Source organism: Cavia porcellus, unplaced genomic scaffold, assembly GCF_034190915.1.
Source record: "Cavia porcellus strain 051 isolate PalLab524CR breed Dunkin Hartley unplaced genomic scaffold, mCavPor4.1 scaffold_16, whole genome shotgun sequence".
Taxonomy (NCBI): Eukaryota; Metazoa; Chordata; class Mammalia; order Rodentia; family Caviidae; genus Cavia; species Cavia porcellus.
The window spans coordinates 51,101,828-51,119,098 of NW_026947499.1; the positions used below are offsets into that span (position 1 = coordinate 51,101,828).

Sequence of the window (17,271 nt, forward strand, 5' to 3'; positions counted from 1 at the left end):
AGGCACTTCTCACCAATCCCGCCCGAGAGGGGAATGTGTGGCTGGAGTCCCCACCACGCCCTGCTCCCGCAGGACTGCTCGGGCCCAGAAAGTCCGCTGGAGTCAAACTGTGGTGGAGTGTCAGTTTCTCTCACTCACCTCGCCACAAGTCAGAACATGCCTCCCTGCCCGTCCTGTTTTCGACTCCATTCGCAGACTCCCGTTCTCAGAGTTTCCGTGCGTCTCTCTCCTTGCCGAGCTGATGTAGAGGCAGCCAGCCACCGTGCGGCGGGAAACCCAAATCACGGCTTCCAATGGCGCAGGGTCCAGCCTCAGCAGCGAGACTTTTCTGTTCTTGTTTTAGCACCAGGACTGCATTCCAAGTTGGTTTCTCTCAGCCGAGTTCGTTCCTGAGTCAGCAGAGCATAACTCCACCTGCTTATGTCTCTTTAGTCCGCACCATACCTGGCTTCTGAGCCTAGTTTTTCAGAGAGCCTCCGGTAGTTGCTGTTATCTGTCCGCCATGTTCTCCCGGAAGTCCTCTGTTTGATTTTCACTATGTCTGAAAGTATCTGCAGCTATTTTGAAGACAAGAGGCATTAAGGTAACTATTGTTGATTTTATATTGTTTTGAAGTCCTGTATCACTTGCACTGGTTTGTTTTGATTGGTTTTATTCTGTTTTATTTTCCTTGGTTTTATCCTCTTTAAACATAAATAAAAATAGAAAAAATTAGAAAAAGCTTTTAACTCGATTAAAAAAAAAAGAGCGAGACTATGAGGTAGGGATGTGGCTCAGTGGTAGAGCTCTTGCCTGTCAAGCATAAGGCCCTGAATTGATTCTCCAGCACAAGACAGACAGACAGACAGACAGACAGACAGACAGAAAGAAAGGGGAAAAGGGGGAAGGAGGAAAGGAAAGGAGAGGAGGGGAGGGAAAGGGAAAGGAAGGGAAGGGAAGGGAAGGGAAGGGAAGGGAAGGGAAGGGAAGATAAGGGGAGGGGAGGGAAGGGAAGGGAAGGGAAGGGAAGGGAAGGGAAGGGAAGGGAAGGGGAGGGGAGGGGAGGGGAGGGGAGGGGAGGGGAGGGAAGGGAAGGGAAGGGAAGGGAAGGGAAGGGAGGGAAGGGAAGAGACTGCCATTGGCCTGTTGGGAATGGGAGGGTTGTCTGACTGGGAGAAACCACACCAGAGCATGGCTTTGTGTAGATGCCTGCAGCAAGCAGCTCTACTGAGGAAGATGAAAAGTTCAACAACAGTTCAGGGATGTTAAGAAGTGGAACCAAGGCACTGGCTGTGCAAACAGGTGGTAAACACACAGAAAAGGAAGGTCAGTTACAACTTGGTGGTTCTCTGGCAGAGATGGGTGCAGCCAGGAAGGCGAGACAGTGACAGACAGAGAACCAGAGCATGGAGAAGAGGGATGGCTCCTGTGAGATCAGAAGTGACGTCACGTGGAAGGACAGGAGCGAGGGTTGATGTAGAGGGCAAAGAATAGTGTCACTGCCACCCACAACAGAGACAAGCACTGTGAGCTGAAGATCAGGCAAAGGCTTTGGAGAGGAAGCAGGAGGTGTACATCAGAATGCATCAGACACAGGAGACTGGGAAAGAACAGGGTGGAAAAGAAGTTCAGAAAAAGAGCCAGACAGAGTGCCCTGGATTAAGGAGAGGCTTAAACACAGGCAAGAAAAGTACACTTGAAGAGGACAATGGAGAAATGATGCAGCGTATGTTTAACTGTTCAAGGCTTACTGTAAATATCTTTCAAATGGGCTTTTCTAGCCATCTGTCACCAGGTAATATAGGTAAATGTCAATAATTCATTCTGAAATTGAATATAGTGTTGGTTTATAATCTTACAACATAAAAGGACAATATCATTTACCAGCAAATGTTGAAAACAAGCATCTACTAACCAAGGTTTAATTTCCAAATCCTCAGGACCCAAGTGTTTGCCTTTGTATTGTGTGGTGTGGCCTGGCTCCCAGGGGACTCCCTCTAATCTTCAAAGCTGGCCACGTGTGTTCCCAGCAGCCAGCAGGGTTGTGGGAAAGCCTGATGGAAGAAGTGATATCTTAACAACCCAGGCTGAATCAAGAACTCTGGAATGCACAACTAGAAGTAAAAGGCCAGGTAAAAAGCACTAAACCTATTTAAATGCAGCATTAGGCCAAATAACTGGGAAAATTAAGGTTTCAGAACTGGAGGTCAGATTGTTAAGCTTTAACAAAATAAAAATGGTAAGGGCCAATGAACCTGGAGGCAGGGAAGGAGACATGATAGATACAAAGAATACAAATCTCATCCCTCAAAATAAGTGAATTAATATTGGCATTTGTCTAAAGTGGAAATATGACTAACAAGAAGCAATTCAATTTTTTCCCCTTAATCTTAAGAGATCTTCTGGGAGCTTATATTTTTTTGTGATAAAGAAACAATGATTTCCAGATCAACAATTCCGGTTTCATTTAGTTCCTCTTTCCTAGTTCAAAAATTTACACTGTACATAATTTACTTTTACAAAAGTAATGTGTAATATAACTCCTTTTCTTCCTATGGATCTATCAGCTTTCCAAGTAACTGATTTGGCATGAAGTCTGGATTGCAGAACACCAAATGTTTATGACTATTTCTAGAGAGTGAGATTCCGAAAAAATTTGTTGCATTTTTTTCTTTATACTTTCCTATATGCTTGAGTTCCTGAGAATTAATGAATAAAAAAAGATTTTATATAAATATATATATATATATATATATATATGCATATATATCTGTCATTCTTTTCAAAAAACCAGAATCACAGAAAGGAAGGAAACTACCTGTTAAGCACTCTGTACTAAATACTCTGTACTAAATTCTATCACCTACAAAATCTCAATTAATCTTCATCAACCTTCATGATGATCAGTACTGCACTGTCATGTTAAAGATGTAGAAGCAGAGATTTACAGAAGGAGTAACTTCCATCTTGCCATTCAGCAAGACCACATACAGGTATTGACCAAGAACTGACTGACCACCCCGCCCCCTTATCAGCTCTGCCGCAGCGCTCCTCCAGTCTTACCCCTCCCTTCCATGCTAGTAATGCAAAATCTGACTGAATCTGCCCCATAGCATTTCACAAAGAGTCATGATTACAAAATTTCAGGGTTAGAAAGAACCTCAAATTTTTGTAGTAAACTGAGTCATTTTATGAATGCAGATTCTGAGGCCCAGAGAGAGGATGAGATTTAACCAAAATCATACAGTGGGCTGATTCCTAGCCTGGTATGCTTTCTTGAAGTCAGCAGAAAAGCAAAGACTGTAATTATGCCATATAAGTTCTTGCTGCTTCTGAAAAGGATCTGATAGGTATTAAAGGTCCATAACTGGATCTTTCCCCCAAAAGATTATCTTCCAAAAGAGAGATCCCAATCAACTTGGGGAGTTGATAACACAATCAACTGGGAGCTGTCCCACTTCATAATCCAAAAAAAAAAAAATGAAGAGACTAGAAAGACAGAGGAAGTAGAGAACATATGGCTAAACAACACCTCAAAAAAGTGTCAGGACATACAGAAAAGAAAAAGGGCACAAGGCAAGGATGTGAGATGACTCCAAAATAGCTAATAGCAAAGGCAATGAGGAAAGAAAATAGCAAAACTCTCCAAATCCCCTCCACCCAAAAAAGATTCAAACCTTACATGGTGCTTTCCTGAATAAAAGCTCCAGAATCTATTTTCCAGGAATGTTTCCTGTGGCATGAAAGCAACTCAATCTCAAAAGACAACTTGCTCTTCTGATGTAGCCTAACCTACACAGCAGCACAGCCCCCCTTCTTCTCCCTGAGAAGGTTGGCTATGCTTTCTAGGTGTGGAACATTCACCAAGCTACACTAATAAGCCCAGAACACAACCTGGAAATAAAGCACCCACATAACTGCAAATCATAAGGGGATTCATGATAAGCTATGAATTGAAATGACATAGTGACTCTTGGGAGCCCAGGACAGTAACGTAGGATCCTCCTGAAGTTTGTAGGGGCAGGGAGGGTTAAAGCTATGCTTAGACAGGCCTAAGAATATGTACAGTAGGGGCAGGGAGGAAAGAACCACTGAAGTTCAGGGGGAAGCTCACATCCATTTTGGAAACAAGTAGCAGCTGCTGCTTGATGCGCAGGAAAACTGAATCGAAAGCCAGCTGGTGAGCTTGCTGGTTCAGGCGAGTCAGGGAAGCCCGGGAAGCAGCCAGCAGGTTGTGATTACTGGACCCTTTCTCCTAAGACAAAAAAAAAGCAAAAGACAAATTGTCAGGCCCTGAATCCAAGTGTCACAAGTCAAACACACTGAAAAATCACTGAGAGATAAATAGTGAAAAGAATTCTATATAATAGCACTTCCAAAACCAGGCTGTGCACCAGGGTGCTGAGAAGCAACTGAATGACAGATTCACTAGCTTCATTCAAGAATACTGAATCTGGGGGGCTGGGGATTTAGCTCAGTGGCATAAGCACCTCTTGCAAGCAGGTAGTTGTAAGGTTGATCCCTGGTACCAATAAAAAGATTAAAAAAAAAAAAAGAATACTGAATCTGAGCCCTGAACACTGACACAGATACACATGTTCATATATGCACATACTCACATAGACACCTTTTTTAAAAACCTTGCTGGGGATCCAACCTAAGGCCTCACATATGCTAGGCAATGCTCTACCACTGAGCCATAGCCCCAAGAATCTATATTTTTGTTTCCTGGGTGATTCTGATGCATTTGAGATAACATGAGCTCAGGGATTGGCAGTTTACAAAAATTTAACTGTGACTATTCCTCAGGGACAGGTGAGGAGAGAAAAAAAGATCAGAAGCATCCCATTAAAAGCAAGAATGTGGACAAAGCCCTGATTCCCAGAGAGGTCAGGTCAATTATACTCGGCTACAAGCCAGAGTATACAGACTGTGTGAGTCCCAAGGAGCTGCAAAAAAAAAAAAAAGCCTGAGAAAATACAGAGATGGAAAATGTAATCTTAGTTTTGCTATAATAAATGAACCGATTACAACAGACATAAATCAGATTAGCAATAAAGATTAACAGAGTTGCTTTAACTTAATCTCAGAAGCATGGATGAATGAGTTTACAGAATTGCTTTAAGAAATGCCTTTGTCGATATCAAATGCAGCCAGCTGGTGGGCCAAGAGTCAGAAAGTTAGGGAGACCCTGAGAGGCAACCTGGAGCCTCAGAGATGCCCAAGCTCTTGGGGCAGTTCACCAGAGCTCCAGGCTGGTCAGAACTGTAGACTGCATTTGCTGGTGTGGGAACAGCAATGTTTCTTCCAACAAAGGGTGAAACCAAATTAGGGCGGAGGGGAAAGGTTCCAGAACAGATGCCTATGGCCCTCTTACAACCCTGGGGGCCCTTCCCAGGGAGCTGTGTGACTCATTCCATTTGCTACGGATGTTTTCTGTACCTGGACCTCAAAGTCTCAAAGTTCAAAGTCAAGGGCACCTTTACGGGCAACAGACTTTAAAGAAAAAATCAGAGGTAATTATCCCCAAGTCTGCACATTTCCCTATGGGGGAGCCTGCATTGCAGTAGGTGCTGGGGCCTCTCCACCCTCTGCTAGGGAAGGAGTGACTTCTCCAGTGCTGAGGTAGAGTCCTCATTTATAGGTTCAGCCTGCCTGCAGGCAGTTATCTGTTTGGTAGTCTATGTGTAATTCAGTAAAAGGGAATTTTTGTGCCATAGGAGCCAAGGGCTCCCAGCTCACCCATCCTGTGTGCAAATTTAACTGTGGACTGATGTATAGCAAAGCCTTCTAACAGAGGTCTAAAGCCACGTTCTCCAACCTGGCTTTATCAGAATAAAGATCCATCTAACCAAGTCCTCCAGCTATATCCCAATGGTTTTAGTTTATTAGTTCTTCAAAAATCTCTACATAAACAAGAGAAGTAGCAGCAAGGTACACCATAGCCTAAGGCCAACACAGACCCAGCAGGCTTGGAACCTGGAGAGAGTGAATGACAAAGAAGAAGCTTTCATTTGCAAGAATGCCATCTCTTTGGCCTCATACCTTGAGGGTATAAAGTATTTCCAATAAACTGGCATATTCAGCGGGGTTATCTTTCTGGAGGTAATTATATTCCTGCCATGGATTCTTGGCAGAGCTCTTCTTGTCTGTCAAGATGCTCTCCTGAAAGCCAGCCAGGCTCCGAGGGCTGTAGGAGTCAGACAGGTACTTCCCAGCTGTGGACAAAATCCTGCAAGGAAAGTAATGACTATTATGCCCTGAGCTGTTTTGAATGGAGCTTTCTTCCTAAAGCAGCACATTTTAGGATAGCCTCATGAGGCAGACAGATATTCCTAAGGAAATGATAGTATCTTTTGTCATTTAGGAGGATTGGGCCTCAGTGTACAATGAAAACCAGATGTTTTTATTCTTATTTAACACTTACACCCCTAAAAGATGCCAGGTTACTACAGGACAGCCAGCTCATCCAGGGGTCTAGGACCATCTGGAGCACTGTGTACCATCTATGCAGACTTTCTGACCACATGAGCATCACCATGTAGAGCAGTCAGATGCCAGAGTAGGCCACTGGCACCACAGGTACAAAGATGCATGGCTAGCTGGTCCTCGGGGAAGATTCATGATGGCTCACCCTGTGCCTCTTTACCCATAGGATGTACCACACGACAGCCTGTTTGGTGCTACTATCCCTCAGCACTGAAAAGCTTATTGGTGTGTCACCGGTGCTACAGAAAGATCTACTGAAAGAAGCTATGCTTCCCCGTTTCTTCAAGAAGGAAAAACATCTAGTAAATAAGATAGATAACCATATTACTGAGTTTTGTTGGATCATTGAACAAAACTGTTTCCAGTCTCACTGTTTGAATGTCCACTTTACATGCTTGAATTTTGTAACTTGAACAACTATTTCTAAGATAACAATATGTAATCTATTAACTAGTGATTTCCTACTGTTTATGTTTTCTGAAATTCTGTATAACTTGTACCCTTTTTCTATTTTTTTTTTCTTTTTCTCCTTAAATAAAAAAAAATCTTAAAAAAAAAAAAAAAAGTTCCCTTCTAATCCACACTACACTACTTGGGTAGCTGATCCACTTTCAGGACAAAGAATGACCACTCTCTATTCAGAAAACCTTCCATTCTCTTCTCCCTGAGTGCCCTTTTTAACTTTCAGTCACCACACTTAAATATGCAAAGGATTATAGGAACAGAAGAGGCATTATAATGTTGGGGCACAATTATAGTGGAAAGGCACAATTATATGACTAGTAAAGACACAGTTATAGAATAACAAACTTACAGATACGTTATAGCAAGTTAAAATCAAACAGTAGCCTCTGCCTATGCTCCTGCTGCCTGTTGCGTAAACACCCTGCTGATTTCAGTCAGCCTTGACTATTCAGATCCAGCTGTTTTTCTTCTGATAATGTGCCGGGCCAGTGTGCCTATTCTCAGCTTACATTTTCCACAATTCTAGTTTCAAGGACCTTGGTTGGGGTGAAGTAACCCAGTCAAAAATACTTTTTAACTCTGCTTGCTCCATTTGAACCTCCTCCCTTTGTCCCCAGGATGTTCGTATGTTATGATAAACAATTCAAGTAAATGTTAAAATGACCTAACAATGTAGATAACAATCACGTAATAACCTGTGACCTGTCTTGTACTTCTTGTTTACAAACTGTATTTAAACCAGAACCTAAAACTGTCTCAGTGCTAGTGATTTGGACCTGGTCCTGCTAGCCCGCTGGCATTATGAGCAATAAACAAGTCGCCTTCTAGATTCTTCAGTGCAGTCTTCCATTCAGTTTGATATTGGTTTTTCTGTAATATTTTGGTGCTCCTTTGGCAGGGAAGACACTGCGCTGACCACCAGACCACTGGTGTAGGCCTGCTGCTTACTGCCTGGATTCATATCCTATCTGTAGATGACAAGGCATGCCCTCTGGACCTGTTTTCCCAGTCTCCTCAGCTGTTGAGAGAGGGAGCCCTTGCATGACAACGGAGACCTTATGGGACCCTGGGAGGAGTCAGAAAGCAACCAGGCCAGGCCCTTGGAAATGTAGGCATGACCTCGGTTGTGTCCCATGGTTAGCCTACTTAACTCCCTGTTAGCTGCTTGCTGCCACCCCCACTGCGGGCAAAAGAGGACCTGATCCTCAAGCCAGCCTCATCTGTTACCTGCTCTGGTTCCAGTTCCTGTTCAGCTGCAGCTTACTGTTCCAGTTAGACTTGCCCCCAGAACTGGGGGTGGGAATGTATTCCCACGGTTAGCCTGTTTATTTGTTCACTACGTGCTTGTTACCAACCCCAAATGTGGACAAAGGAAGACCTGATCATTCCTCAACATCTACGTCTGATACCTGCTCCAGATCCAGTTCTTGTTTCAGAGTAGTCAGCTGCAGCCGCTGTTCCAATCAGATTGGCCCATGGGCTCAGGGGTGGGAATGTACTAACTTCTGTGTGCCTACATGTGAAAGTGTGTATATATGTGTACAAAATAAAACATGTAAGTCCAAGGTCTTCTGAACTCAGCTGGGAAGTAAAAAAAACCAGTTCAATCAGTTTGAAAACAAAGTAATCAAAGGAATGCTTTTTCACAATAATGAGTAAAAACATGAAAAAGCTGCTTAGCATTAATACACCAGAATACACAGGTAGAGTGATGCAGAGAGGATGGAGATATCACATGGCAAGCACAGTCCCTGCCTTCCAAAGCTCTGAGATTAATGGAGTTCAACATGTGCCAACGTGCTGATCACTATGCCAGGAGAACGTGGGCAAGGTGCACTGAGGAAGGATGTTACAATTCCATCTGTTTCCTCAACTTGTTTCCTTTTTAAGACAAGTTATGACCCACTCCTCTGCCACAGAACTCGTACATTTATACTGGATTCTTCAAACTGTCTATTTGAACTGATCTACTCAGATCTTTTCCTGGTAAAAGATGCTCCTTGACTTATTTTTTTTTTTTCTTTTTATCGGTACCGGGGATCAAACTCATGACCGCCTGCTTGCAAGGCAGGTGCTTATGCGGCTGAGCTAAATCCCCAGCCCCGCTCCTTGACTTATAATGACAGAGACTTCATAAGATGAAGATATCATTATGTCCAAATGCACATGTGTGTATGGGAGTTGTGCCGCTGACTTCACTTATATTATTTACACACGATCCACTGTATGCCTGTGCTGCTTTAGTTTTAGTCACTCCAGGAAGTCACCTAACTTCTGTGCTGAGCTACTTGGGAGTTACAAAAAGTGATAGCTGCCCCTTCTCTCCCATGCTGCAAGACTTTGTCCACAATGATAATGAAAAGTCTTGGACCTAAAAGATAGTTCATGGCTTCAAGAATGAAGGAAGGCAAACAGCTGAGGCAAGACACAGTCAACAGAGAGTGCAGACTCTGAGCCAGCCTGGTCTTCTTCCCTACTAAAAACAATTCCATCCCTTAGAGATTACTTTAGAACAAAGAATCACCAAAGAAAAAGGTTAAAGGATCACTGCTAAATTGGGTGTGGTGGTGAGCTGAGCATGGTGGTGCATGCCTATAATCGCAGGACTTGGGCGGCTGAGGCAGGAGGACTACCAAGAGTTCAAGGCCAGCCTAAACTACACAGTGAGATCCTAGCTCAAAAAATAAATCAAAAACAAGCTAGGTATGACAGTATGCTCCTTGCAATAGCAGCACTCTGGGAGCCTGAAGCAAGAGCTAAGTTTGAGCTCAACCTGGGCAATTTAGCAACTTGGTGAGACACTGACTTGAAAATTTTGTAATTAATTTTGTTGGTACATTTTCATTTTTTTGAAATTTTATTGGTACATTTTAAATAACACTCATCATTGAAAATTAGTACCTGTACATGATATATCTTACTGCTTTTTTTCTCATTCCATTCTCTTCCTGTCAACTCCTCTTCCTCTCTTTATTTACAAAGTTTTGTTTTCATTATTTTCTTTCTATTCTTTTTTCTTGTCCCTTCCTTCCTTTGTCCTCTTTCCATCCTTGTTCCCCTTCTGAACATCTTCCTATTTCATAATGTACCTACTATACATTTTAGATCTTACTTTCAGTTTCTCACAGTAGAGAAACAATGTAGTATGTGTGTTTGATTTATTCCACATGAGAATATGGTCTCAAGGTTCATCTATTTAACTAAAAATGTCTCACACTTACTCCCCTTTACAGCAGAACAGTACTCCATTGTTACTAAAACTCATACTTTGGTGAGTCGGCACAAGCCATGTTGGGCCCAGAAGGAGAAACAAAGACAATTTGCCCTTCCCATGAGCCAGTGCAAGCTATGGAGGGCCCAGGAGGAGAAACAAGCCAATTCATCCTTCCTGTGAGTCAGCAGAAGCCATGCTGGGCCTGGGAGGAGTGATAAGAACAAGAAGCCAACCGGCACACAGGCTAGGAGACCAGAAGAGCCAAGCTCCCTATATCCCATCTCCACAAGCAACTGGCTGATTCAGAGGAATACAGTCTGAGTTGATAGCAACTGAGGTACAAAGACAACTTAATGCTTGTATTGTTTGATTGACTTTGCAGGCCTAAGGTTGGTAGTTTGAGCATCTATTAAGAGGATAACAAATATAGATACCATTGTTGCTCCCTGATTGATATAATTCTGTTGTAGCTTTTTTTCTTCTTTTTTTTCATCCTTAAATAAAATGGATTTGAAAAAGAAAAAAAAGGACAACAATATGCAACATACCAGGGCCAGGTGTGGTAGCACATCCCTGTAATCGCAGCACTATGAGGCTAAGGCAAGAGGATCATTGTGAGCTTGAGACTAGCTTGGGCTACAAAGTGACCTGAAGGCCAGGCTGAACTGCATAATAAGACCCTGTCTCAAAAAAAGGTAAAAAAGCACAAAAAGAAAAAAGCCCAGTAACTATGAAGAATTTTCTTCTCTCTTCTTTTTGAAATCCAATATGAGGGGACAAGGATTTAGCTCAGTGGCCTAAGTGCCTACTCTGCAAGTGTGTGGTCCTGAGTTCGATCCTCGGTACCAAAAGAAAAAAGAAAATCAAATAAAAGTGAAATCCTATATGATTGTCACTGTTTCATTTTCTTCCATTTTATTCTTTTATTCAATGTTCTGTTTTCCTTGGCTTTATTCTATTCTGTTTTGTTTGATTTTATTATATCTGGTGGTATGAGCAGCTATTTTAAAGATAACAAGAGGCATTACGGTAGCCATTGTTGACTTCCTATTTTCCTGTTTTGAAGTCCTGTATCATTTTCACTGTTTTATTTTGATTGACTTTATTCTGCTAGGTTTGATTTTATTTTCTTTAAAATAAAAAAAAGAGGGGCTAGGGATTTAGCTCAGCGGCATAAGCGCCTGCCTTGCAAGCAGGCAGTCGTGAGTTCAATCCCCGGTACCAATAAAAAGGAAAAAGACAAAAAAAAAAAGAAAAGAAAAAACTCACATCTTCTTCATTCATCAGTTGATGGGCAACTGGGTTATTTCCAATATTTAGCAATTACAAAAACATGGCATAAACATGGGTATGCATGTATCATTGCGATATGATGCTTTTAATTCTTTTAGGAAAATACCCAGAAGGGGAATAGCTGGATCAAATGGAACTCTAGTTTTTTGTTGTTTTTTTTTTTTTTTTTTTTTGAGGAATCTCCACACAGGTTTCCACAGTGGATGCATCAGTCTACACTCACACAAACAGTGGAGAAGGGTTCCTTTTCTCCACAGCCCCACCAGCATTTGTTATTGGTTGATTTCTTAATGATAGTCATTCTTTCTGGAGTGAGATGGAATCTTAGTGTTGTTTTAATTTGCATCTTTCAAATAACCAATGACCTTGAACATTTTTTCATATATTTACTTGCCATTTCTGCTTCTTCATATGAGAAGTACCTATTCATTTCAGATGTCCATTTTTGGATTAGGTCTTTAAATTTGGGGGGGGAACTAATCTTTTTTGAGTTCTTTATATAGATATTAGCCCTCTGTCCAAGGAACAGCTGGCACAAATATTTTCCTGCACTTTGGGTTGACTCTTCACTCTGTTGATGGTTTCTCTTGTTGTGCAAAAGCTTTGTAATAAGATGAGATCCCAGTTGTTGATTCTCTGTGATATTTCCTGTGCTACTGGAGTTTTGTTCATAAAGTCTTTGCCTACACCAATGTCTTCAAGAGTTTTATCTATCCTATCTTCTAGAAGATTTAATGTTTCTGCTTTACTATTTAGATCTCTGATTCATTTTGATTTTAGTTTTGTGCATGTTGAAATATCTGAGTCTAGTTTTAATCTTCAGCATGTGGAAAGTCAATTTTTCTAGTACCATTTATTAAAGAGACTTTCTTCCAGTGAACGTGTTTGGCCCCTTTGTCAAAGATGAGGTGGGTGAGTATGTTTGGATTGATTCTGCATCTTCTAATCTGTTCCACTGATCCTCCAGTCATTTTTCTAGTGCCATGCTATTTTTATCACAGTAGGTTTGTAGTATAATTTCAAGTCAGCAATTATGCTGCCCTCTGCCTTGCCTTTGTTGTGGTTCAAAATTTTTGAATAAAAAAATTTTTAGAAGACTGGGAATGTAATTCAATGCTGAATCCCTGGGTTCAAGTGCCAGTACACAACAGAAACAACAGACCACTGCCAATTCCTCAATTCCTAAGGAATAGATAGCTGTACTAAGGGAATGAAGGATTTTAGCTGAAAAAAGGAAATTTAGGAAAGAGTGTCCTCTGAAGGGTAAAACTGTCCAAATGAGGCCAAGTCAAGGCAACACAAAAACCCTAGCATATCAAAGGAAAGAAGAGGGATAGAACAAACTCTTCCTAGAGCAGTCCCAACATTCTTCTTTGATATACATACACCCCTCAGCAGCAAAGAACCCTGTTGCAGGACCAAGCAGGCAGGCTGTCTGGGTTAATTCCTATGCTGTGGGAAGGGCATTATACTGCTACTTCTACGGAGACATACATTCTGAGCTCAATAACTGATTTACAATCAGCAGGAGCTCAGCCCACTCATCATTTAGAACAATATGTCCTGTTTCCTCCTTTTGGCTGAGACCTCCATATCAAACCAAAATCATGAGACCACGTAGGATAGAGCCTTGCCCTTTTTAAAGACTCAATAAATGTTTAATGGTGACAATAATGACACTCTGTATCCAGGTACAGGTAGTCCTTGAGCCCTGTGACTTTCAGATTTGACCATCTGCTGCCCTTTCTGCAATGTATACTGAATTGTGTTCCTCCCAACCACGAAACCCAGGGACTAGAGGAACCCTGACCCTGGACTCCTACCTGTTTGCTAGTTGCTGCTCAAAGTCTCCACAGTGCCTCAAGAGCTCTCCACAGGTGGCTATTATCCTAAACAAAACAAAGAGCACTTCAAGTTCAAGTACCAAGAATGTCAACATTTACAGATCAACATTGTCTCATTGATAAAAATTCTAACTATGTGCTCCTTTTGGTGGCGCTGGGTTCTCGGAAAGCTGCTGACCACTTACCCGCCCAGCTGAAATGTTTTACCACAGTAATTAATAGGAAAGATCCTTTCCAATATCTTCTACGTCACTAGCATTTCTGCTGTGATTCATAATCCTACATATCACTACCTCAAATAATTTCACATCTCCAAAACACTGAGTTTTATCTTTGAGAAAATATGTTAGAAATACTTTGTATCTGAATTCTAAGGCCAACATTTATTATTTAATATTTGCTAGATGCCTACTTGTAAGGCATAAAAAACTGCTTTGATATGAGAAGTATATCTCTCCCTCCCATCACATGAAAGCCTCAATGATCATCACATTTACATTTAACAATTCTTTCATTTTCAAGTAATTTTATGCCAGGAGTCAAACTCCAGCTACTGGGTCCTTCAACACTAAACTCATAATGTTAGGATAAACCCAAGGATTAAAATATCTTAAGCCTAGTTAACTTTTAACTTTCTCTAAAAATGCCTATCATCACCTGGGTATCTAGGCATTCCATCATAAGAAAGGTTTATGAGAAAGTAAAATATTCCACTGACTCAGAAGCAGCGTAACAAACTTGTACAGAATATTTCCTGCCATGCCCAGTCACCACAGATGACAGATGATATGCTTAGGATTGAGAGCACTCAGTTTCTCTAGAAAATAAAAACCCAGCACAGGGTTCACAAGGTAGTAATCCAAAACAGGCCCGGGTGGCGCTGGGCTGACCCTGGCAGCCTCAGTGCTTGTACTTGCTTCACGGTGTCCCGCACTGAGAGCCACCTGTGCCGTAGGCACACAGGCCAGGGGCGCGCAAGAAATCTAGGTGGGTGGACAGCAGCTTGGCTCATTAGAACATATATGCCTGAGGAATGGTTTTAGAGAAATTCCTAAATTTCTTTTTATTTTGATCTAATAAGATAGTTGATAGGCCACTTGGGAGCAGGGGGGAACCACAGCACAACAAAGAACACATGCCAGTGTCACCAAATATAAAAAATAAAAGTCTCTAAATGGAGATGAGGCCTTCATGAAGAACTTTGTAACATATTTTATGAGTAGAGGGGCTTTTTTTGGTGTCTCACAATTATTGATGGTAGGTTTTTTGTTTGTTTATTGGCTTGTTTTTAGAGTCTAAAGCATTAGCTTTAAAAAAAAATGGCAGTGAAGGAGGAGAAAAATGAATGCCTTGAAAACACATCCATTATCTTTCCATTACGTTTACAATACTAGGTGTACTAGGGTTAAACTACAACCCCCACATTACCTAATGGAGTTCTGAAAAGCTGTCCAGTCTTCTTGAAAAAGAGAGTTGGGAGGAATATCATCCAGTTTGCACTTCTTTCGTATCGACTGGAGAGTGTTGGTGAAATCAGACACGTACCTAGGAGGAAAGGGAAAATATGATAGGTGTCATACAAATTCCTCCATCCTAAAGACACCTGGAATTTAAAAATTTAGACAATTTACTAATAACTTCGAGGATGTCTTTCTGGCCATGGGATGAGACCACTTATAAATCTCTGACCACAAAAACGTCTCTTTTATGAAGTATGATGACTGTCTTAGACACCTGCAGAGCAGCTTGAAGAGTTGCTTAAGATGAAGCAGAAAGAAACAGCCATGAAGACAACCCCACTCACCAGGTGACAAATGATTACCTCCTTATCCTAACAAATGCATTTTTTTTTTGGAAGTAGGTTTGAAGGACTTTTTAAAAACACATGGTCTCACTGTTAGTAATGGATTGTGACCTGGGACACCGTAAGGCAGTTTACTGACACCAAGATTGCTCTTGCAAACCAATCCCCTGAATTTTAGTCATGGCAGACAAATTAAAGCTCAAAGACAGAGAAGAACACAACTTTATCAGCACAAGAGCATAACAGAAGACCCTCACACTGCCTGCTTTTGCTGTCCGCACCTATTTTCTCCCATCTCACCTACCACACTGTGAGTAAAGCAGTTTAGTTGGTGTGTGTTTAATGTGTGCTGCTATGGTAGACCAGTAACTCTGTGAGAACAAGACCTGTGCCACTGTAGCTTACTGCTGTATCCCCAGGAAGAGCACATAAAGGAAATCATTCCTAGCAGACAACGAACTCGAATTGTAGCCGTGGGCAAGGGCTTCACCATTTCCGGCCTTGATACATTTTTGAAATGGATTTAATGAAATCTTCTGTGTGACTTCATAAAGTTGTTGAGGGGTCATAAAATTACCTACTTGAAAATTTCTTAGAACATGAAAAAGTCAGTGCATGTCCTTGGAAGGGTATGATGAGGAAGACAGAGTGGGTATCGTGTCCTTTCAAAGCTGAGAAAACGGGGCTGGGGATTTAGCTCAGCGGCATACGCACCTGCCTTGCAAGCAGGCAGTCGTGAGTTCAATCCCTGGTACTGATAAAAAAAAAAACGAAAAAGACAAAAAAAAAAAAAAAGCTGAGAAAACCTGCGACATCTGGGAGTATAACAACCTTTACTTCTCTCCCTTCCTACCCCCAAAGCTCCCAGTGGGGAAAGTACAACGTGATGACCCAGGGCCTAAAAAGTGTGTGTAGTGAAAAGAAAGGCCATTCAAAGGGCCAAATGGGAGAGATTTCCTCAGATCACTCCAGGAGCCACAAAACACACTATTGTGTCTTTTACTAAGCCTTTAAATAAAAGCCATACACCCAGAACCCCGACAGCACCTTCCCTTCCCCAGGAGAGAGGTGATAGCTTTCCTGGGGCATCAGTTGTTTGGGGGAAAGTAGGGAAGACCCAAGGACAGATTGGCAAGGCAATGGTAAGGAACATAATTCGCTTTAACTGTGCAGGGTTAAACAACTGTGTCATCAACTGTGCAGTAAAACAAGTATGCATAAGAAGAATATGCCATCCATCAACTCCACACTCTATAGGAGCTTCCAGGACAGAGGCTGCTGTGAGCGTGAGCAGGTGGGGTATTTCATTATCCTTTAGCCCAGAATTCAAAATGAGTTTATCATGAAATCTCAGATAAAAGTGTAGCTCTTATCACACTATTTTATCTTTAAGCCTTCTAATTCTGTCTCATTTCCAAGCATCAACCATATGAGTCGCTGTGTTACAGACTTTAATCACATGCTTTCACTTAATGTTCACAACCACCATGTAAAGGAGACATTATCATCATCAATGACTCCAAGGAGCAGTGACCTGCCCAAGACCTTGACTAGTAAGTGCCAGGGTCGGGCCCTGATCCCAGGCTAGTCCAACTCCAGACTCTATGTGTCCACCAGAGCTGTAAACCTCTGACTCTGCATCCACCCTCTCAGCTGGTTTCTCTATCATTTCCCCCAGATTTCACTCAGGCCAATCTGCTCCACCCTCTCTACCTGTCTTTCTTAGTGAAGCCCTCCACAACACTGAATGGTGGTTCAACCTAATTTCCCTGACTAATTTTATAAACATGAGCTATTTTGCTAACTTCCAAATCTTCCCTTCAAAAGTTGACCTGATTTCTAATGTATAGTTTGAATTTTTAATGTGGATCTGTGTTATTTTTAAAACAAGGCAATCAAAATAATAGACAAAAGAACTAATGGTAGAAGTCTAATAAAGAGATTTAGAAAGGAACAGTCCTAAGAAGGCTCAAAGCCAGGGATCCCTATAATTCTAGAACTCTGAGAGGCAAAGGCAGGAGGATCATGAATTCAAATCCAGCCCGAGCAACTTAAGATAATTAGTGAAACACACCATTTCATGGTTTATGTCTGTGGCCCCCAGGCCTCATGAGTTTGCATTGTTCATTTGTGATGGTTCACTGTATAGTGCTTGGATTGATGGTGTCAGTGCTCCACCCACA

General features: G+C 41.8%; 1 protein-coding gene across 5 annotated transcripts in view; it reads right to left on the reverse strand.

Annotated features, from left to right (window-relative positions):
- Window positions 1-17,271, reverse strand: part of Cog7 (component of oligomeric golgi complex 7) — a 94,951-nt gene that overhangs the window by 28,160 nt on the left and 49,520 nt on the right. For all 5 annotated transcript variants that reach the window (XM_063226660.1, XM_063226659.1, XM_063226658.1 and 2 more), the window contains exons 10-13: window positions 14,713-14,829; window positions 13,264-13,329; window positions 6,025-6,211; window positions 4,094-4,234 (exon numbers count right to left, since the gene is read on the reverse strand). In XM_063226660.1, coding sequence (XP_063082730.1) covers window positions 4,094-4,234; window positions 6,025-6,211; window positions 13,264-13,329; window positions 14,713-14,829 — 511 coding nt within the window. The remainder of the gene's footprint in view (window positions 1-4,093; window positions 4,235-6,024; window positions 6,212-13,263; window positions 13,330-14,712; window positions 14,830-17,271) is intronic.